The 22,257-nt window shown below is 42.1% G+C and overlaps 1 protein-coding gene across 6 annotated transcripts in view; it reads left to right on the plus strand.

Annotated features, from left to right (window-relative positions):
• PHYHIPL (phytanoyl-CoA 2-hydroxylase interacting protein like) overlaps window positions 1-22,257 on the plus strand; it is a 54,892-nt gene that overhangs the window by 26,215 nt on the left and 6,420 nt on the right. For 3 of the 6 annotated variants that reach the window (XM_045023236.1, XM_045023235.1, XM_045023237.1), the window contains exons 2-5: window positions 3,565-3,673; window positions 13,947-14,145; window positions 19,983-20,157; window positions 21,254-21,371. In XM_045023236.1, coding sequence (XP_044879171.1) covers window positions 13,981-14,145; window positions 19,983-20,157; window positions 21,254-21,371 — 458 coding nt within the window. In that variant the 5' untranslated portion in view covers window positions 3,565-3,673; window positions 13,947-13,980. The remainder of the gene's footprint in view (window positions 1-3,564; window positions 3,674-13,946; window positions 14,146-19,982; window positions 20,158-21,253; window positions 21,372-22,257) is intronic. The other 3 variants (XM_045023234.1, XM_045023238.1, XM_045023239.1) reach the window with 1 other exon arrangement.

Below are 22,257 nucleotides of genomic sequence, written 5' to 3' on the forward strand. Positions count from 1 at the left end.
TAACTCTAATGGCCCATCATTGTCTTTTCCTGGGCTAGACAGTGTTCCTATAAACCCATGGCTTGGCAGGTGCCCCTCCCTGCTCTAAGGTGTAGCTAGAATTGCACTACAGATCATGAGGACAGTTTTCTATATACATAAATGCATAGATTCATAACCACAGTCTGTATACATATCTTATAGTGACCATCAGGTTCTGAACGTTACAAGCTTTCATAAAAGACCTTACTCAATAGACTTATGCAATTAGGTGATTTAACTGCTCATTTTTGGGAGTTTAAACCTTCTGTTCTCCCTTTTTGTCACACTATTCTTCAATTGAGTTAGTTCAAAGTGGTCTCTCAGCTACTAACCTCTAACCTTAACTCACCGGTCATCCCTCTCTTACTACTTCATTCAAAACGGATGTACTGAAGTCATCATATTGATAAGGACTGTCTCTTCAAGGAGGTTCCTGACTGGATTGGCATTTTTGTCCTTAAAGAACTTCCAAAGCTATCCCAAAATATCACAAAGATAGTACAAAAGTGTATCTCAGACAGGACAGTTACCTCATAAATTTTCAGAAAAAGTCAGATTATTCTGTCCAGTATATTCTCTCCCCCTAACATCCTGGCTGATTTCCAATTTGTAGGATATATAGTGTCAGAATACTTACGCGTTGCCTTTCAAGATGCCATATACCTGGGGCAATGCTGTACTAACTGTGGCCCGCAGAGCAGTTTATTTGGAGGAGAATTTAACCAAATGCAAGCTTACAGCATTTCTGATAGTAGTGGATACCTCTTTAGGGAACTCATCTGCCAAAGGCAAGTTCTTTTGGCCCTAAGGGAGCCAACTGATTGGCCCTGTCTAAAATGATCCTCTGGTCCTTTTGGTCATGCCTTCCAAGGAGCTGAAGCAGAATTGGACCAACTAATAAATATTGTTGCCCAGAATCCCCTCATGGTGGCGGCATCAGGATTTGAATCTTTCAAAGGGAATTTCTCTGTCCAATCTCTTATTTCATTTCTTGTTCTTCCTTGAAGTGCAAGTCTGACAGTGCTCAGGAGACATGATCTTGCTTTGAGTCCACACAAAAGTTCCCGATACGAAACAAAACAAAGCTCTTGTTTGCACCCGTAAGAGTTCTGTTAGGCACAGCAATATTAGAACTAGTCTATACTAGAAGCTGCAGCACGTCTGGTGAAGATGCTCTGTGCTCACGGGAGAGAGCTCTACTGTCAGCATAATAAATCCACCTCCACGAGAGCTGCTAGCTATATTGGCGGGAGAAATGATGTAAGTTATACCAAAGTAGGTGGTGGTCTAGAGCTGGCCTTAGTCTAGTCTGACTATTCATTGGTAGTAACCTATCTAAAGAGACAAAAGAGAAACTCTTCTCTTCAGGTTAAGCTTGTTGTTCCTTTGGATGGAGAAAACCCCTCTTCTCCCTAAAAATGGGGAAAAGTGTTAAACCTTTTTGGGGATACTGTGAAGAGTCACCAAGTTTTCCCCGGTGAGTCGACTCTTATTATTGTTCAAATGATTCCAGATAAAAGTTATTTACATTCTATTGAGTGAAATAAATTTATTTCTGTAGCCAGTTTGCCTCCAACTAAGTTTCTTTATCTCCCAACCTATAGGTATATGTTCTTATAAGTGCTATGGATTTCCTGGCTGGGAAACCCAACGGGAACCTTAGACAACCAGTGTTGGCTTTTAAAAGTTCTGCAGTTTCATTAGTCACTCTTGCCTGTACAAACACAAACCCATGTAGAGAATGATTTTGTCCATTGGAAGAATACCATTCATATGCAAGAAGAATCTCTGATGCACCAGTTCAGAGTAGGTCTCTATCCTATTGGGTGAAATTCACCCCTGTGCAGAGGGCCAGCACAGTGACCTGTGCACCATTTCTGACACATTTAAACCCTCAAAACTGGACCTAAGTGGAATTTAAGTTCAGCACCTGGCTATATTTCATCTATTGTGCATATTATTATCCTGTAGCTACAGTAAAATCATTCAGTTTGATTGCCCTATCAAGCTTTTATTTCCTCACCTAAATGCCAGTTTTATTTATGGGCTAAGGTTTTTTGTTTGTTCATTTTAATATGCTACATACAAACCTGACTATTTGATTAATGTGAGTTAATCTTTATGTACAAAATTCCATCCTCATGAGTGGATCACAGATGAGGAGTCATGACATTGTTTCTCTTTCACAACTTGGAAAGTGGCTTCTCTAGATTTTTTTCCTGTTCCAAATAGGGATATCTGTTTTCTGAATACATAGGTCCCAGGGGATCTCTGCAAGGGAGTGTGATCGGACTGAAACTGGGTGCACCAATCGAGAGTCTACTGTTTTGAAGTTTGTCAAAATGCAGGTTATGTTAAATGCAAAAGATATTCCATCCCTTGGACAGAGTAAATGATTTGATGCAGACACCTTAGATGCAGACTCCAGACTGATGGATGGTCACATGTATATCCACATCTAAACGGTAACATTAAAGTCACAAATTGAACAATAAGTCATCCAGAATGCCAAGTCGTTTGTTGAGGCTCCCTAAAGGACATGTTTTCCAAGATCCTATTAAAATAGCATTGTATCTTAGTAAACATGTAATACTGTTCTCACATTGCTAATGGAAGATCACAAGAACTTGCACCCATGTTTCTCACGCCAGGACTCAAAAATTACCAGAGATTTACCCTTGAGCAGGAAAACCTCAGAACCAGATGACTTGCCCTTATCCCTTGCAAATGATGTCTTCAACAAGAAGTCAAATAAGGCAGTGGACCTGCACATGATGGGCCAGATTCAGAAGTGGTGTAAATTGTAATGTACACTACATATTGTTAAATAGGAGTAATCTACACACTGACAGGGCATGAGGATGGGATTGTAGCAGGGGGAAAAGCCAACAGGAAAGTTTAAAACAACACAGAGGGCCCTTTTATCACTTTCTTACACCCTTCTGTTGGTTGCTTTTCCTGGTTCAACTCTTGCTAGTATGTAAATTACACTTTTATTTGTACTGTTTTAGAGATGTATAGTTGTCACCATTATTTATGTTACCTCTGCATTTGGCGAGGTGTTTCACAGGAAAATTCTGTTCTGATATTACAGTTTTTTAGCATATGTAGATACACATAAAATCCTAGATGCAGATATGGAACTAACTATGGGTTGAACTCTAATCATGGGCCAGGGAATTATCAATATGAAAATTCCTCCCACAGTCTCCTAGAACCAGAACCACAACATCTAGGTCCAGGTGGCAAGCAGAGGATAATTTTAAAAAATATCCACTGGTCTTTTCCTGCATGGCAATCCATAAACAACAAATGGTATTTTGTGAATCCACCACACAGAAGGATTTCATCTTAAGTGATGATTATTTCTTCTTTTAATTGCCTCTGCTTTAAAGAGTGCCACTGCAATGGAATGAATGTTTCAGAAGTTTGTTTTGCTTTGAGAATACAAACAGTCATGCTTATTATTGCTGTAGGGTTTTTTGTTTTGTTTGTTACTTGTTGATAGGTGCTCATTATTTCATTGTATTCAATCATTTCCAGGTACTGTTTTCCATGAATTTGTTTGACTGATGGATAATTCTTCATATTTACACAGTGCATCAGACTGCACAGTTACTGCTGTGAGAGGTGGCTGATATCATGCAAGCTAAGCTATTTGCATTAGGTATAGAGTTATGGGAGTGAAAGCATGATTTGATTCCTAATAAAAATCACATCAACTCTGTAGCGAGTCTGAATGCTCAGTAGTCTCACTGCAGTGTGTCTGCTGCGTAGCCTTCCAGCATGAGCCCTTATTTTTAATGTGTTGTCCACATGATGAATTATATGCAAAATAGAGGTGGGGAAATGATATCATATATATGCAAATTATATAGGGACTTGCTTGCTAGTCATGCGATAGTTAAGTATCTTTCCATTGTTAATGCCTCATTTTAGAGGCTTAATTTGACTGTTAGTGTAATATCAGAGCCCAAAAGTAACTATTATTTTATTTTTTCCAGTTTTGTAAAAAATTTCTTCTGTGTCTATTTTAAAAAATGTATTAGAAGTGAATGCCTTCAGGGTCTCCTTGTGGATAACTTAAAAAGCCTTTGTGTGTTAAATGAAAAATCAGTAGGCAAGTTCTCCATGCTGTGGACTTCGGTCTTTTGAGTATTAAGGGAAAAGTGAAGGGTGCTCATATTATTAAAATCAGAAAATGTAGTTATTGTGTATGTACAATCACCATTTTTCAGCAAGAGGTTCCAATAGGATTTTTCTGTTTCATTCTTCCACCACTTCAGACCTAATGGTTCAGCTGCTTGTTTTCCAGGTAGTGAGACAAATTCAAAAGCAATCCCAGACATCTTTCAAGTATTTTCAGCTTGGTTTTATCACTTCCCAAGTTCTATCATTTGTCTCCAACAGTGGCAAGTGAAAGCTCTGAATGGTCAACAGAAACGTCAGTGCTATTTTCTTTCTTTCACTCATAGCTAATTTCTGAATTGGGGATATACGGTAATGAAAACACTAAGTTAAGTATATATTTTATATAATTTGTATCTACTCAATTGCCGGCATTTTGGTTTAGCTGCAGTAGTGACAATCACAACTGCTTTAAAATTGATTAGACAATTTAAGTTGAAATTTAACTCTGGGTATGGCAGAGAGAGATAAGCTTGTGAATAGGAGCATAAAGCATTAATCTTGTGGTTCTCCAACTGATGTCAGTGAAGCTGGCATTTCGTGTTTATTCTGTGGCTTTGAGCATAAGATTTTAGTCCTTCAAAGTGTGAACAGTACACAAATAAGTAGCTTCCTTGGCTTCTCATGAAAGGATCAAGAATCCCTTGGACTGTTTACTTATTAAATAAATAAACTCAGACTTTCTGAAAACAGAGGTGTTTGTGAAATGTCTGGTCTCTAGTTCCAGGGGAAGACTCTAGTTCCAGGGGAATACTGGAGATTGGGTTCATTTGGTTATTAGTCTTTTCTTTTGAATTTTCAGCCAGAGGACATGTGACAAAAGTATTGTTCTCATGTTCCCCTGTTGCTGTTCCCAGTGTTGGAGCATCAGGAAAATGCAAAATAAAAGGGATAGCTTTAAACAGAAGCTGCCCCATTTTAATTTTCAATTTACAGTTCTCCATTCCAGCATTATGTAGGTTATTTTCATTTTTGCATCTAAGTGATGTTTCAGCAAGGAAAGATCAAGTCATCCATAAAGAACTGACAGAGAGGCAAATACGAAAACAGCTGGCTACCAAACCATAGTGGTAAATTCTTTTTAACTGGGATTTTGGACTACTTCAGAGCAAGTATCTACTGGTTCAATTGCAACTTCTGTTTGCCCTAGGGTTTATTTCCTTTTGTTAACCTATTCTTTGAGTGAGGGTACGTCTACACTACGGGACTATTCCGAATTTGCATAAACCGGTTTTGTAAAACAGATTTTATAAAATCGAGTGCGCGCGGCCACACTAAACACATTAAATCGGTGGTGTGCGTCCATGGTCCGAGGCTAGCGTCGATTTCTGGAGCGTTGCACTGTGGGTAGCTATTCCCTAGCTATCCCATAGTTCCCGCAGCCTCCCCCGCCCCTTGGAACTTCCGGGTTGAGATCCCAGTGCCTGATGGGGCAAAAATCATTGTCGCGGGTGGTTCTGGGTAAATGTCGTCAGTCACTCCTTCATCTGGGAAAGCAACGGCAGACAAGCATTTCGCGCCTTTTTCCCCTGGATTGCCCTGGCAGATGCCATAGCATGGCAATCATGGAGCTTTTTTTGCCGTTTGTGACTCTCACCGTATGTGTACTAGATGCCGCTCACAGAGGCGATTCAGCAGCGCTACACAGAAGCATGCTTTTGCTTTTGCATGACAGCAGAGATGGTTACTAGCCATATTGCACCATCCAAACCCTTCCATAAATTGGAACTGAGGATGATCATGGCTACCAGTCCTTTTGTACCATTTGCTGCTAGTGCCCCTGGTCAATCAGCCAGGGGCGCAAAAGCCAAGAGTGGTTACTAGCCATATTGTACCTTCCATCGTTTTGTACCATTGGCTGCTGTCATAAGTGCCCCTGGCCGATCAGCCAGGGGCGCAAAAGCAAAAATTGGGAATGACTCCCTGAGTCAATCCCTCCTTTTTGGTATAAAAAAATAGAATCAGTGCTGCCTAATATAGGCAAGTGTGCTAGAGAACCACCTGCTCTGTGTCAGAGCCCGCAGAAATTATTATCTGTATGCTATTCACAGGGGGTGCTCCTGTAACAACCCCACCTGTTGATTCCGTTCTTCCCCCAGCCTTTCTTGGCTACCGTAGCATTGTCCCCCCACTTGTGTGATGAATTAATAAAGAATGCAGGAATAAGACACACTGACTTGTTAGTGAGAAATGAGTGGAAGGCAGCCTCCAGCTGCTATGATAGTCCAGACAGGACATTAAGCAGTGTGTAGGAGAGAAGCCCAGCATCCCACTGCTAGTCCAGGGGCAACTGAATCTTTTCTTTACACATGAAGGGTGGGGGCTGATGGAGCTCAGCCCCCTGTTGCTATGATGAGGATGGTTACCAGCCATATTGCACCATCCATCCACCAGAAAAAATTAGGGCCAATAGGCTGATGACGAGGACGGTTACCAGTCCTTTTGTACCATCAGCTGAGGCTGATGATGAGGATGGATTTCCATCTTTTTGCACGATCAGCTTATGCTGATGATGAGGATGGATTTCCATCGTATTGTACCATCAGCCGCCCATGACGGGGGGGGAGCAAGGATGTTGGTGTTGAGTGCTGCACTATCGCGTCTATCTGCAGCATTCAGTAAAGATAGGGTGACATGTAAAAGAGTCAGAGGATTGTTTTACCTTTCGCTTCTGGGGGTGGGTGGGGGGTGGGTGAGTAGATTGCCGAGCTATGCCCTGACCCGCGGACACTGTGTTTGACCCTAGAAGCATTTGGAGCTCAGCCAAGAATGCAAATAATTTTAGGAGGCTGCAGGAACTGTGGGATAGCTTCAGTCCTCCAGTCCATGCGCATCCATTTGATTCTTTGGCTTTCCGTTACGCTTGTCACGCTGCAGTGCGCTGAGTCCCTGCTCTGGCGTCTGTCTGGAGATTTTTAAAAAAGGATTCTGAATTTCATCTTCTGTAACGGAGCGCTGATAGAACGGATAGAACGGATTTGCCTGCCCTTACAGCGATCACATCCGCATGGTCCATGCGGGAGCTCTTTTTTTTATTTTGATTTCGGACTGCATCGCCACCCGTGCTGATCGGAGCTCCACGCTGGGCAAACAGGAAATATTCAAAAGTTCGCGGGGCTTTTCCTGTTTACCTGACCACTGCATCCGAGTTCAGATTGCGGTCCAGAGCGGTCACTGGTGCACTGTGGGATAGCTCCCGGAGGCCAATACCGTCGATCAGCGTCCACACTAACCCTAATCCGATATGTTAATACCGATACTAGCGTTACTCCTCTCGTTAGGGAAGAGTACAGAAACCGGTTTAAAGAGCCATTAAAATCGATATAAGGTGCCTCCTAGTGTGGACGGTTTTGGCGTTAAATCGGTTTTATGCTCCTAAAACCGATTTAAACGCCTAGTGTAGACCAGGCCTGATTCACTACTAGATTTCAGCATGAATGGATGGGCATGTATCAGTAACATCCTGAGATGAGAATAAAGGGGTAAATTAGATGCTGGATAGAAAAATCTCTCAAGAGTAAGTGACAATGGGAAGCTTTAAATGGAAATTTACAAGTGTGATCGGTCAATTGTAGAACCTCTGATATTCCACTTGAGTCCCACTTAGCTTTTGCATACCCCTCATACTACCCCTCAAGAGGGCTAAATTTCATCAAACGTGTAAAAGCAATTTGGGTGACGATATTGAAAACAGAACTTCCAAGTTCCCAACAGTGAGGTCTGTTCCTCTCAGAGACTGTTCTGCAATTTAAATAGTTGAAGCCCCATTGCTTGAGTGATTTAAAACTGGATTGAACAACATTAGAGAATATATTGTAAGAAGCAGTCCTTCACTAAACGGCAGGAAAATAAACAAACTAACCTAAAAGATCTTTTCCATTTCACTTTCATCTGCACTGAACCTTATGTCAGTCTTATGAAAATGAAATAATTGTTCTGGGTGCAAAGACCCAAACTAAGGAATATGTCCAGTTAACTAATCTGGTATAATATATCCAGTTTACAGATAAGTAAAAGTAAAAATATTTTGGGGGCAGGCGTGGATATTGTAAAAGAAACATTGAAATCATTCTCACAGTGCACAGCTGCAATAAAATGGGAAAACTACCACCTTGTACTAGCACAGTTTTCGAATACAAATTGGAAATGTATATTGAATGTATTCTGTTTAACCATTGCCCTCTAGTGGATGGGATCAGAACTTGCTTGACTGTGTGTCATGCTCATATTGGTAATTGCAGAGGCCTTCATCTTGCAATCTGATCTTTGTGGATGTAAGGATCCATCTGAACAGATCCAACTGCAGGATTTGGGGTCTGAGTTAGTACTTGGGTTCAAATGGCAGGGGCTGGTACTTTTTAAAAAAGAGGATCTGAGTCTATTCCCACTGTTGCAATGTTGTTCTGATTGGCCATGGTGTAAAGCACCATGACAGCCATGAAGTTCATAGGTGGTAATAGTTTTGTGAACTACAAAATACTTTTAGATTTCAACTGCAATGCTGCATATGTGGTATTGGCCACTGTACCAAAAAAAATGACTGCTGTGAAGGAAGTATAGACTGTCAAACATGATACCAATTCTTGATAATCTAACATGAGGGAAAAGTTTAGTTGACCTTCTTTTCTTTGGTAAAGGGGAGACTTGAAATTGTCTTAATAAAAACTACTAAAATTAATGAAGAGATGGATTGACAGTTGATTGAGATAAATCATTCGTACTTGTGATGACTTAGATAGCTAAGGATCTTAATGTAAATATTAGAAAATGACGGGTCAATATGCAGGGCCGGCTCCAGGGGTTTTGTCGCCCCAAGCAGCCCCCCCCCCAAAAAAAAAGCCGCGATCGCGATCTGCAGCAATTCAGCGGGAGGTCCTTCGCTCCGAGCAGGAGTGAGGGACCCTCCGCTGAATTGCCACCGAATACCTGAAAGTGCCGCCCCACTCCGGAGTTGCCGCCCCAAGCACCTGCTTGATAAGCTGGTGCCTGGAGCCGGCCCTGTCAATATGGATTGAAAGCGATTCAATAAACAGAAAATGAAAAATAGGAAAGAAAATTGACAGTATTAGCTCATATAACTTCAAGAGACACCCTAGGTTTGCTTCTGGAGAAAAAGTGAATTGAAGGATTTAATTTCTGAAAAAAGAAGGAAGGTGCCATTCAAATCAACCAGATCTGATTGATGCCTTGATAGCCTTTTCCTGTTACTAAAGTGTTTTACATACTTAGGGGTGTTTATTCTGGAAGGCTCGTCTTAATGAAGAGTGTGAGTCAATAGTGAAACATGAAATATTATCATGTTCATAAACTGTGCCTCTTCATTTTTTTCTGACGTAGATAATAACATATAAAATATACATTTGCAATTCAGATGGGGGCAATGCAATGGCATGGAGGAAAGACCAGATCTCCAGAGACATCATGAGCAAAAGAGTGGGGTGAAATAAGTATATGATACAGTAGAACGTCATGGCTTAGAATATTTTTTTTCAGTCTCTAACAAGGCTGTATTGTTTGCAGGAGATGTTAATTGTGTTTACAACTGCATGGTTGTTAATTTAGGTATATTAAACTCAATATTGAGTTAAGAAAAGAAATAGCAGTTTGCACTACACAAATGTTGACACTGGGAGTAGAATGTTTGCAACTTCAGTAGAAAAGATATTTTTATAAAAAAAATATTATTTTTGGAAAGCAGCCTTTTTTCTTGTATCCCAATAAAATCGGGACTGTCCTGATTTTTGAGGAGTACGGTCGGGACGCCATTTGTCCCGATATTTTGTTTCCTGGTCTTTGGCGGCAATTCGACGGAGAGTCCTTCAGTCATGGATGGTCTTTGGCGGTATTTCATCGGCAGGTGCTTCTGTAATTGGTGTCAAGGTTTATTACCTGCCACTGAAATACCACCGAAGACTGTCCGTGACTGAAGGGCTCTCGGCCGAATTGACGCCGAACTCCTGGACAGGTAAGTGTAGTTTAAAAAAAAAAAAAAAAAAAACGCCGCTCCACTGCGGCGGTCCTGATATTTTCCCCTTAACATCTGGTCACCCTACTCAGAGGAGGGAAAATAATCTTTTTATCCCATGCTGTCCTTTTTTGGAAACACCTATTTCTACAGTCACATCAGTCTAAAAAACAACTACCAGACTTGGAATTATAAAGGTTCAGCTTTCACGTTCAATGCTGCACAGGTTGTCAAGGTTTCTGCTACGTTTACTTTATTTGTCAGAGTAAAACAGCTAACAAAGCAGAGGTTAAGTATCAGAGGGGTAGCCCTGTTAGTCTGGATCTGTAAAAAACGACGACAAAGAGTCCTGTGGCACCTTATAGACTAACACAGGAGTGGGCAAACCACGGCCCACGGGCCGGATCCGGCCCCTCAGGGCTTTGGATCCGGCCCGTGGGATTGTCCCCCGTGGTGCTGCAGGCCCCACACCGGTCTCAGAAGCGGCTGGCACCACTTCTCTGCAGCCCCCCAGGGGCGGGGGGGCAGAGGGCTCCATGTGTTGCCCTTGCCGCCAGGCACTGCCTCCCACAGCTCCCATTGGTTGGGAACGGGGAACCATGGCCAATGGGAGCTTTGGAGGAGGTACCTGGAGGCGCGGCAAGGGCAGCGCATGCGGAGCCCTCCACCCCCCCTTCCCCCAGGGGCCACAGCGCTTTCCGGAACGGCGCAGCGTGGGGTCAGGGCAGGTGTGCAGGGAGCCTACCCTGGCCCCGGTTCGCACCGCTGCCACCCCAGAGCCGCTTTAGGTAAGTGGCACGGGCCGGAGCCCGAACCCCTCCTGCACCCCGCCCCCCAACTCCCTGTCCTACGCCCTCTGCCTGCACCTCCCACCCCTCCTGCACCCCTACCCCCTGCCCTGAGCCCCCTCTCGCACTCGGCACCCCTCCTGCACGCCAACCCCCTTCCGAGCTCCCTCATATGCCCTGCACCCCTCCTCTGCCCCAATCCCTTGCCCTGAGCCCCTTCCTGCACACCACACCCCCTCCCACATCCCATACTCCCTCTTGCACCCCAACCCCCGCCCCGGCCCTGCATACAATTTCCCCACCCAGATGTGGCCCTTGGCCCAAAAAGTTTGCCCACCCCTGGACTAACAGATGTATTGGAGCATAAGCTTTCATGGGTGAATACGAAGTGGCTACCCCTCTGATACAGGACTCTTTGTCGCTTAAAGCAGACGTTGTCATATTCCATCTTAGATTCCTAAATTCTGCTCATATCACATTTGTATTTTTAATTCCTAATGAACTTCTTATCATTTTACTAATATGAACAATCAGACACAAATTTTCAAAAGCCTGTGATCAGGTTGTCTGGGACCAACAGTAAATACATAGTACTGATGCATAAGCACAAATATAGAATTTGCACACATAAAACAGCCTCTGCTTTACTGCACAAACGTGGTGTACATGTAACCCACACACCTTCTGGGTGTGGTGTTGTGTCCCATATAGTGGCACTGACACCATTTAAAGAGACAGAGTTAATTGAGTAGGCTCTACAGCAGAGGTCGGCAACCTTTCAGAAGTGGTGTGCCAAGTCTTCATTTATTCACTCTAATTTAAGGTTTCGCTTGCAAGTAATACATTTTAATGTTTTTAGAAGGTCTCTTTCTATAAGTTTATAATATATAACTACACAATTGTTTTATGTAAAGTAAATAAGGTTTTTAAAATGTTTAAGAAGCTTCATTTAAAATTAAATTAAATTAAAATGCAGAGCCCACCCGGAGCAGTGGCCAGGACCCAGGCAGTGTGAGTGCCACTGAAAATCAGCTCGCGTGCCGCCTTCGGCACGCGTGCCATAGGTTGCCAACCCCTGCTCTACAGCCTTAGCTCATGTGGTAGAGACTCATGCATTCAGCTCCAGCGGTCCCAGGTTTGATCCAGGCAACCAGGGTCTGTTACAAGCAGGGGCTCGTCTGGGATTTCAACTGGGAAAACTCTAAAGCTTGGGATGAGGTTCCTCAGCTAGGGGAAGTATGTAACCCACACACCTTCTGGGTGTAGTGTTGTGTTGTCCCATCTAGTGGTACTGAGACCACTTAGAGAGAGTTAAAAGAGGCTGATTAACAGCCAGTTGGCTTCTAGCTCATGTGGTAGAGGCTCATGCTTTAAGCTCCAGAGATCCCAGGTTCAATCCCACCCGCTGGCGAATGGAGTCTGTTGGTGTTACATACACACCTGTAAATTTAGATCCTGGTGGCCAAAGTCATGTATTCTGTCTAGATGGAAGGGCATCTGGTCAAATTTCAGTGGTGGTGTTATCAGGCAACCGGCGCGATGCTCCAGCGGCAGTCGTATTGATACAGTTTGGGACCACAGCTTAAAATGGTCCGGCCATGCCCCTCTGCACCATCTCCTAAGCGCTGGATCCTATGGAACTTTCTGCAAGTGGAAAAACCTTGGTGGGGGATGGGGAGGGCTTTTGCCTTCCCACCAACCTCCCTTAATTAGTACCACTACCGCTAACCCCAGTGTAGTAGTCAGTGGTAATTCCCCCACACTCCTTTTTTTCCTCATCTCTCTGTCTTCCTCCCCATCTTTATCTACTTGTTTCTTATCCTCTCTCTTTTCCATCTCATCATACTATCCATCTATCTTCACTGCTTTTTAGCTCTCTGTGCCATGTCCTTGTCTCTGTTTTTCTCTTGTTCTTTTCTGTTGTTGATTTGCATCCCTCTACACTCTTATGCAGTCTGAGTCTGGCAAAGATCACCTCATCCCTTAACACTTGCTGGCAGCGCCACTGCAGGGAAGCACTCACTAGGCAGGCATTTAGGGAAACACCTAATTTTAGTTCAAGTGTTGCTTGTGGGGTCAGTGGACAATTAGTTCTCTCTCTCTCTCTCTCTCTCTTGTGCATTTGTAGAAGTTAGAAGAAGCTTCCTGATGAAACTGCAGTGAAGTTCAGGTATATAAACATTGCAGATAGAACCAAGGGACAAACTGAGACTATCACAATGTCAATATTTGATGCTTGTTGCAAATACAACAGTATCAGATTTTATATTTTCATGCCTCTTGTAAATGTTGAAAGCATTGTTTTATACTTGATGTTTGAGAATCGCTAGGACGAATTCCATTTCTAATTATATTTCTTACATTTGACCAGGGGTTCTCAAACTGGGGGTCGGGATCCCTCAGGGGGTTGCAAGGTTATTATATGGGGGGGTCGTGAGCTGTCACCCTCCACCCTAAACCCTGCTTTGCCTCCAGCATTATAATGGTGTTAAATATAATAAGTGTTTTTAATTTATAAGGGGGGAGTCGCACTCAGAGGCTTGCTATGTGAAAGGGGTCACCAGTACAAAAGTCTGAGAACCACTGCCTTTGACAGTCAGTAACTGCACTATGAAATTAAGTCATTTCTGGTCCAGTTAACTTTTCACTATTAGCCACCAAATACTTCATATATCTCTGTGGAACCATATATGTAGAGGCACAACATCTTTGTTGTCTAATTTACTATGATCTAGATTGTGGAGCCCTTACTCATGTTGATGAGCATTTACTTATGTGAGTATTTTCACTGACTTCAAGGCAATAGCTCATGTGAGCAGGTGTTCCCCACCGAGTATGACTTACAGAATTGGGTGTTAGTGTTGCTCCTAAGCTGTGTGTATGTATTTTTGTAAAAGAATGGTTGGAAGGGGCCAATGCTGAAAGTTGAAACAGTCATACTCTGGTGCATATTTGTCTAATGCAGTCAATGTTTATTTTTACACAGGGAATAAATCACAAGATAGTGGGATTGCAGAAATGGAAGAACTTCCAGTCCCACACAACATCAAAATAAGTAACATCACATGTGATTCTTTCAAGATTTCATGGGACATGGATTCTAAATCCAAGGACCGTATTACTCACTATTTTATTGATCTAAACAAGAAAGAGAACAAGAATTCCAACAAATTTAAACACAAGGTAATTTTTTTTTAAATAGCAAACAATGGAAATGCATGATCTTAGAATAAATAAATGTGAATGTTGTGACAATCCTCCTGACTGACCTGGAAAGCCACATGCTGAATTCACTAGAAAGCTGGGATTTTTAATATAGCTGATTAAAAAAATTTCCAACGGAATATTTTTGGAAAAACTTGTTTAAAAGAAATTGAAATGAAACATTTTGATCATGTTAGAATATTCTATGTAATTTGTATTATATTATAATTTCAAGTTTAAAAGTCAAATCAATTAAAAAAAATCAGTTTTATAGAAATTAAATGTTTTTAAGTCAAAATTTTTTTAAAATTTCATTTTGCAGGAATATTGAAATTCTTTGTTTTCATTCTAATGGAGACCTAAAACAAATTTCCTGCAAAACAGCAGTTCTGGTTCCCCTATAGCTCTTATTTTTTGTTACACAGTTTGTGAATTGTGCACCTTTGTGTATCCATGATGTCCTCACAACAGCAATATGTGTCTTCCTGACACAGGACTCGGTAATGGGAATTAACTTCTAGGATGGTTTCCATCAGTCCTTCTCCACCTCTTAATGCTTGTTCAGAATGTCTTAGCACACTTTCTCATAGATTTCAGCAGCTATGACCCGAATAGTTGCTCTCCATTCTTTCCATTAGTTCTCTATATGGTGGTACATTGAATTTGTTTGCACTCATGATCTTGTATGCCTCAACTCAAGCAAAACTTCCATTGACTTCACAGTATTTTAAAGTGCTATTAGAAATGTAGCGGGATGGACTGAGATGGAAGTCAAGGGAGGACAACCTTATCAAAGGCACAATCACCTGCTGTCGGCAGGATCCATAAAAGTTGAGTGGTATCAGAGCACAAATACCCAATGGGACAAGATCAAATCATGATATCTTTACTGTAACACTTGTAGCAGTTAGGGATTATAAACTAATCAGGAAATGTTTCTGCTACTCTTTTTACCTTCAACGGTATTGTTTACCGTGACCACGGTTATCTTTATATTTATAACTCCTCTCTCCTCCCTCATTTTTCCTGTCCTATTCCTTTGGTTTTATGAGGATGGTTGGAAGTAATGTTTTGTGTGCTGTGTACCTAAAAATCATCATAGCAATTTTAAACAGAGAGTTTTAAAACATGATCTAGTCCCAGTCCTCAGCTGGTGTAAATTGGCATAGCTTCATAGACTTCAATGCACCTATGCCAATTTGCACCACTGGATAATATGACCCATTTATGGTTGTGGCACCAAATAAATTAGAACAGGATTTCTTTTGTTTATCTTGCTTTTGCAGTGGTAGCCTTTGAAGTTAAATTCCCATTTTATGCTGAAAGACTAAACATACTTTTCTTCTAATAAAATGCTTCATCAGGTGGATTCTTGATTATGGGTATCGCTTAATTCATATTTTTTCCCTCTAAATACAAATTAATATAAATGTGTTGATGTAAAAGCTATGACTATCCAGAAAGGATCAGTAGCAAATTGGTGTACCTGTTACTTCAACCTTTAAATCTGTTTATAAACTGTTTTTAGATACAAGTAATGTAATAAGGAGAGGCCATTATTTTTTATTTTGTTTTTCTCAGCAATTGCCTAGCTCCTCACTGAGGTAAACTACTTGGTCAAAAGGAAATGGATAACTGCTTTTGTAAAACTGCATGGGGTGGTGGTGTCAATTAAAATGATGGTTAAATAGGATCTGTTTTGTCTTGCTGCATGTAACTTGAAACATGATACTAATTTGGTTAGTGAATAGGTAAAAGCTGGATTTCTTCTGTTCAGATGGATTGAAATAAGTACAGTAGATGGGTTTTAGGGGAGAACTCCAAGGACCATTATTTTAATAGCTTAATAATAGTACATGTCAAAGGACATTGTGTTTCATTTAATCTGTCTTTAGTGCTAAGAACAGTTTTAAGCTAACTGCCATATCTACAAATAAGTTTGTTTCAGAAAAGTGTGGCACAAGTTTAAATACTCTGCTAAATAGGAACAGGGGATTACTCAGTGTGTTTAATATGTTGACACATACAAAGCCTTCAGATGAGCAGGATGGGACATATATTATTAGTTGTAATGGTTTATACTTATAGCATTTAACCCAAGTGAGTAACTTCTTATCCCCATTTTACAGGTGAAGCAGCTCAGGCACAGAGAGGTTGACTGAGCCCTAGTCTACACTTAAAATTTAGAGTGATCTAGCTAACATTCACATCCCCGAGTGCTGTAATTAAGGTGACCTAGTCCCTGGTGTAGGTGCGGCTAGGTTGACCGAAGAATTCTTCTGTCAGCGTAGCTGTTGCTGTATTGCTGCAGTTCCCGTAGAGTGGGCATACCCTGAGTGACTTGCTCAGAGTAAAGCAGTTAGTAGCAAGGCTAGGAACACAACTCAGTTCTCTTGACTTTATCTGCTTTCCCCACTGATCTATCCTGCCTTTCATCATGAGGCGGAAGATCTTGACTCCCAGAAAGCCATAACAACATATGCAAATAATAGTTTATATTTTGAATAAAGTTTTGTTCTTGTTGTGTAGATGATCATGTAGCCCCTGTGTGACAGAGTCTACTCACCACAACGCTGCTTCCTGCTGGCTGTCACAGGGATTAGCTTTGCCAGCTGGTGCGCTCTCTCTGGTATACAATAATATGATGGTTGTGAATTTGCATTTTAGAGGTATGAAGATGTAGAGCCTTCAGTGGCAAGCCCAAGAAGGCAGAATTAATGGGGGCAATAACCACCTCTATGATATGTGCACAGAAACTAGATCCAAGATTAAGACAATTTTTGTACGTCCCCAGGAAATATGATAAGGAGGCTAAATAATGATTGCATCGCTAGCAGGCTGCTGAGTCCATTAGCTTTGCTGAGTGCAGTCTGGCTGGAGTCCTATAACATCTATTTAAGATGTGGTTTTGTGTAAGGTCTAGTGCTGGGAACGGGAATGTCATTTTTTAATCCTTTCCTTGTTTTTCTTTCTCATCCTTGTTTTTCCTGCTTCCCTCTTGCTGTGTGTCACTTAGTTAAGGGGGAAAAATCCCATTAGTGTACATTGTAGTTTTCTCAAAACACATTTCAGTCTGCACATTAAAAAATAAACCCAAATACTAAAGTAGGAAAATGCACAAATAAGGTTACCAAACAACCTTAACTCTTCACTGTCCCATCCTGCTCATCTGTTGCTGTAGGCTGAGCAGAGACATTATGATGAGGGATGTGTGGAGGCCTTTACAACCTGTGACCAGGGACATCTTTAAGTCTTTATTTGCAGAGTTTGCTCATAGAGTCGAGGACTCTGAAATATGTGACTGGTTTTGTATGTCAATGGCTGGGATTCCTTACCCACGCTGCACCGCTGGCCTGGATTCTGCATAATGTTTTCCATTTATTAAAGAGGACGGTCACCCTATTTACAGTAGCGACATGCCCATGCTAAATCTCACAGTCTGACAATAAGTTACAATTGAAACTTCCCACACTGGGGGGTGAGGGAATCAGCCCCAAAAGCATAGAAGTAACTGGAATGGGAGCTTTCTCAGGCATCAGTTTAAGAGACTGGGCAATTGAGTCTTTGACAAAAAGCATTTTTTCCCTCAGCAAGTTGTTAAGAGTCTGAGTAAAATAAGTATTAAGGGGGAAAAAATCAAGAGATTTTTAAATGAAATCTCTTCTCTCAGCTAATCAGTTTTCACTTTCTTGTTGTGTCACATTCCTGCTAGTTTTTCCATTTCCAAATAGTCCTCCTACAGAAACAGGGAAGGACAAAACTGTATTATTATATTATTTCTAATATAAAAACAAACAGAAAAGAAACCTTTTTTCTTAATTAAAAAAAATCATTTCAGACAACGTTTATGGGTCATGCACAGGGCCAGCTCCAGACCACAGCGCGCCAAGCGCGCGCTTGGGGCGGCATCCCGCGGGAGGCTCCAGTGGACCTCCTGCAGGCATGCCTGCGGGAGGTCCACCGGAGCGGCGGGACCAGCGGATCCTCCGCAGGCACGTCTGCGGGAGGTCCACCGGAGCCACGGGACCAGTGGATCCTCCGCAGGCACGTCTGCGGGAGGTCCACCGGAGCCATGGGACCAGCGGATCCTCCGCAGGCACGTCTGCGGGAGGTCCACCGGAGCTGCGGGACCGGCGACCGCCAGAGCGCCTCCCCCTGGCGTGCCGCTCTGCTTGGGGTGGCACAAATCCTAGAGACGCCCCTGGTCATGCAAAAGCAAAATCTTGAGGTTTTTTTTTTTTTTTTAAATTTCTAGCTAGCTGGCAGTTGTGCTTGGATGAAGCTAGGTTAATTTAAAATGTCCATTGTTCATATGACAGCAGCCACTTTAAGATGCTGTTGCTCCCATCTGCCACCCATCCCATGTGCAGGGAATTCCTTCCACATTCCATCCCATTTCACCTCCCACATCACGCCAGTGTAGGGAATCCATCGCCACTGCCTCTTGCTTTGATTCCCTCCTGCCATAACCTCAGTGTAAACCAGTCCTCAATTTCCTGAATCCCTTTTCACCATTTGACCTTGGCTGTGAATGAGAGATTCATTGTATCATCACTCCGCCCATTTCCCAGCAGCTTCTCAAATGCAGATTCTCTCCCCAGTCTCTGATCCCAGTCAGCCTTTGTAGCATTTAATCAATGAATACTGACTATCTCTATTTGCTATTCTGATGAATGGAAAAATTGTGGATACATCACACCTCTTTTTTTATTTGGTGCTCTGGTAATACAAATAATACTAATTCTAAAATTACCTGCCTGTTCCGAAGCATGCTGCTATAATCTAATACCATTCAGCTTGCTTACACACAAATGGAGAATAGAAGATTACAAGTAAGTTAATCGATATTGTCTGTTTTATTATTATTGTACAGCTTGTTCCCAAGATTAAGGCTGTTACCATCTTCTGCAGGATTTTGAAGGATGCAGAAATCAGCCATGTTTCCTGCATAGTACTGGCAAGGAAACCTTGTATACCATCTACTCCCTTGTGGCGAGATCTAAGCTGCAGTCCTTGATGTTGTGGAGTTCAAGCATTTCAGCATCTTGTGAGCTTTGCTAGCTGCAAAAGAGAGCCTCCATCTTTGTTATCAGCACAATGTAGTTTGAAGCTCTGCCACAGCAAAACAACAGTAGGGGAAAAATAGAAACCAGAAGACTATAGTGATAGACACACAGCTTACAGCCCAAATTCCGCATAAAGGCATGCATTTGCCTTTCCCATGAGCTATTTTTAAACAGGCTTGTTGTGATGCATTTAACACATGCAGCACTGGTTTTGAAACATTTAAGCATCACTGTCTTTATCTTGTGCTGAGCTGCGTGAAAGGCTGGTCTTCCCTCATGCTGGTGTAAATCAGGCAGTATGCCAGTGAAGTTACACTTAGTCAAAAGCTGTGAGAGGAGACTTTTTTAAGCTTATGTTTTAACAGCCTTAGCATTTCCTTAGTAGGATAGTGTATCATGATCAAATTATGGTCTTCACCCCACGGGCTTGCATTTTTAAGTACAAATTCATGGCCTTGATCTATAGTGTATATTCTATGCTGCAAGTAATAATATTAGTCTAGCTTCACATAGACCAAATATTAAAAGAATGCCCTTAGCTAAAGGCTAAATCTCACTCCCCTTCCTAGTGTGTGTGTCATCCTATTAACTTCACTGTGGTACTTGTGTGAGAAAAGTTAGCAGAATTTGGGCCTAAGGGGTTTAAAATAAGGTTATTGAACTTCTTTCCCCCCCTCCCAAATTAAATTTATATGACTTTCTGAATATAGTTTTGCTCAACTAACTGATCATACTTTTTTGTCCCATTAGGATGTACCCACTAAACTGGTTGCAAAAGCTGTTCCTCTCCCTATGACTGTTCGTGGACACTGGTTCTTGAGCCCAAGAACGGAATATACAGTAGCCGTGCAGACGGCATCAAAGCAAGTTGATGGGGATTACGTTGTTTCTGAGTGGAGTGAAATCATAGAGTTTTGTACAGGAGGTAAGATTGCTGGGAAAAGATACAGCACATAGGGAGAGAAAGAAAACAAACATGCTATATGAAAGGGATTAGTTTCTGTCTGTATCAGCTATTGCGACACAGAATAATTGTCAGTAGTCAGTACCTGTCACATCTGGAAATGGAAGGGTTGGTTTAGGCGGCTTATTTTCCGTTAAAAAATGTATAAACAAACTGTGGCTGCTCCCTTGTTGGTGCCTTGTTGAGAGGGAGCCACAGAGACACCCAGCATGCCCCACCCTCACACACTGTCCTCCTGATGTACCCGCATACAAATCAGTTGGTGCACAGACCATGTGCAGTTGGCCAAACATTGCACTTGGTGGCACTCTGGGTGCTTGGTGAACCAAACTGAAGCAGGGCCATCCTTGCATCAGTCTTTAGCCTCAAGCAGCTGTGAAGCGTCCTGAAAGCGCTCCAAGTGCTTCTGTTCAGCATGCTGCACCCAGCACCCAACGGCCCCTAGGCAGTCTGCCTGTGGAAAGCCTCAGAGCACCACCATCTCCACCCAACCCCGTCCTGTGCTCTAGAGAGCATACATTTGGCTCCTAATTTACTTACACGCAGCTTCATTGGGATGAAATTCACCCCAGTACACAGAGCCTGTCTGTATGAAAGCCCTGTACTACTCATTAAGAGTTTTAGTGAGTCCTTGTATGTGCTAACTGCACTGGAGTGAGTTTAACCCTGTATTAGTTGGGTTGTATCAAAGCCCTAGTACTTCCTCTGTGGTAGTATGTTGTGCTACTAGGTTGTAGGCACGTGGGAATTAGGGAGCAGTTTCTAATGGAAAATACCATTAGTAGGAGATAATGCTGACAACCCCTTGTGAAAACTACCACGTATCACAATCATAAGCGGTCATGTGGTCTGGTGGATGGGGGTTTTGTGCCTGGCTCTTCCACTGACTGTCACTTTGGGGCAGATTTTTTGAAGCTCAAGTCCCAAAAATCTGGCCCTTTGCTGCTCTTTGCCTTCCCACCCTTTGTCTGTTTTGTACAAGGCAACAAAATAAGTTTAGACTGTGATTTAGGAGATGATGTTTCTTTCTTACTAGCAGATATTCTTCTCTTCACAGATTATTCAAAAGTTCATCTAACACAGCTTTTGGAAAAAGCTGAAGTGATTGCAGGACGTATGCTTAAGCTTTCTGTTTTTTATCGGAATCAGCACAAAGAATACTTTGATTATATCAGGTAAGAAACAAACACATGCAAAATTGTCCACATTAAGAGAGTAATTCCAGCTAAGTATTAACTTTACGCAACATAAAAATGTATATTAAGTAAAGACACAATTTTACAACAGACAGTCTGTGCACTACATTTCCAGTTCAAGAAGAGAAGTGACTTATTTATGTAAGTTTGTACAATTCAGCACTGAATCTGAATAGGAAATAAGTTTTTGGAGTAGAAACTGTGTTTTCACAGCACTTGGTGTAATGGAGTTTCAGTCCTGAGTAAGCCTCTAGGCACCATCATAGTCTAAAGACTAAGTAATAATGATGATGATTGATGTACTAGAAATTCAGAATGATATTTCTAAAGATAGGGGTTGTACAATTTTGTGCATACATTTGCCTGCAAGTACTTGATGTATACATGTGTCTCATGTATCTGCATGTGCACATTGTACTCAAGCATATGCAACCTGAATAGTGTCATTTAAAGCCAGACCCACAGAGAAATGTAGGTGTTGAAAAGTCTACTGGATCGGCCCTCACAAGCACAATAGCTAGGAATGCCTACTCTGCAGGGGCTTAGGCACCTGATTCCCTAGATTAAGTTGGCTGTTCACATGTTCAGTGGCAGAAACCCAAGTGCCTAGGGATTGTTAATGGTGGAAACTCCAGCACGTAGGGATTTTAGGTGCCTCCAGCATTAGGTGGCAGCTGAGCAGGGGTTTGAGGATCACAGTGGTGCCTAAGAGTTGGATGTAGATGCCTACAGTGGCAGTCAGGCACCTAAATCTTTTTGTGGCTCTATCCCTTACTGACTTTTGAATGCCTTGTTGTGCATCCTTAGTGGTCTCTTAACGTGGGTTTTTTTGCTTATTTGCTTATTTTGCGTATTAGTGCTGAAG

Source organism: Mauremys mutica, chromosome 7 (assembly GCF_020497125.1).
Source record: "Mauremys mutica isolate MM-2020 ecotype Southern chromosome 7, ASM2049712v1, whole genome shotgun sequence".
NCBI classification, from domain to species: domain Eukaryota; kingdom Metazoa; phylum Chordata; order Testudines; family Geoemydidae; genus Mauremys; species Mauremys mutica.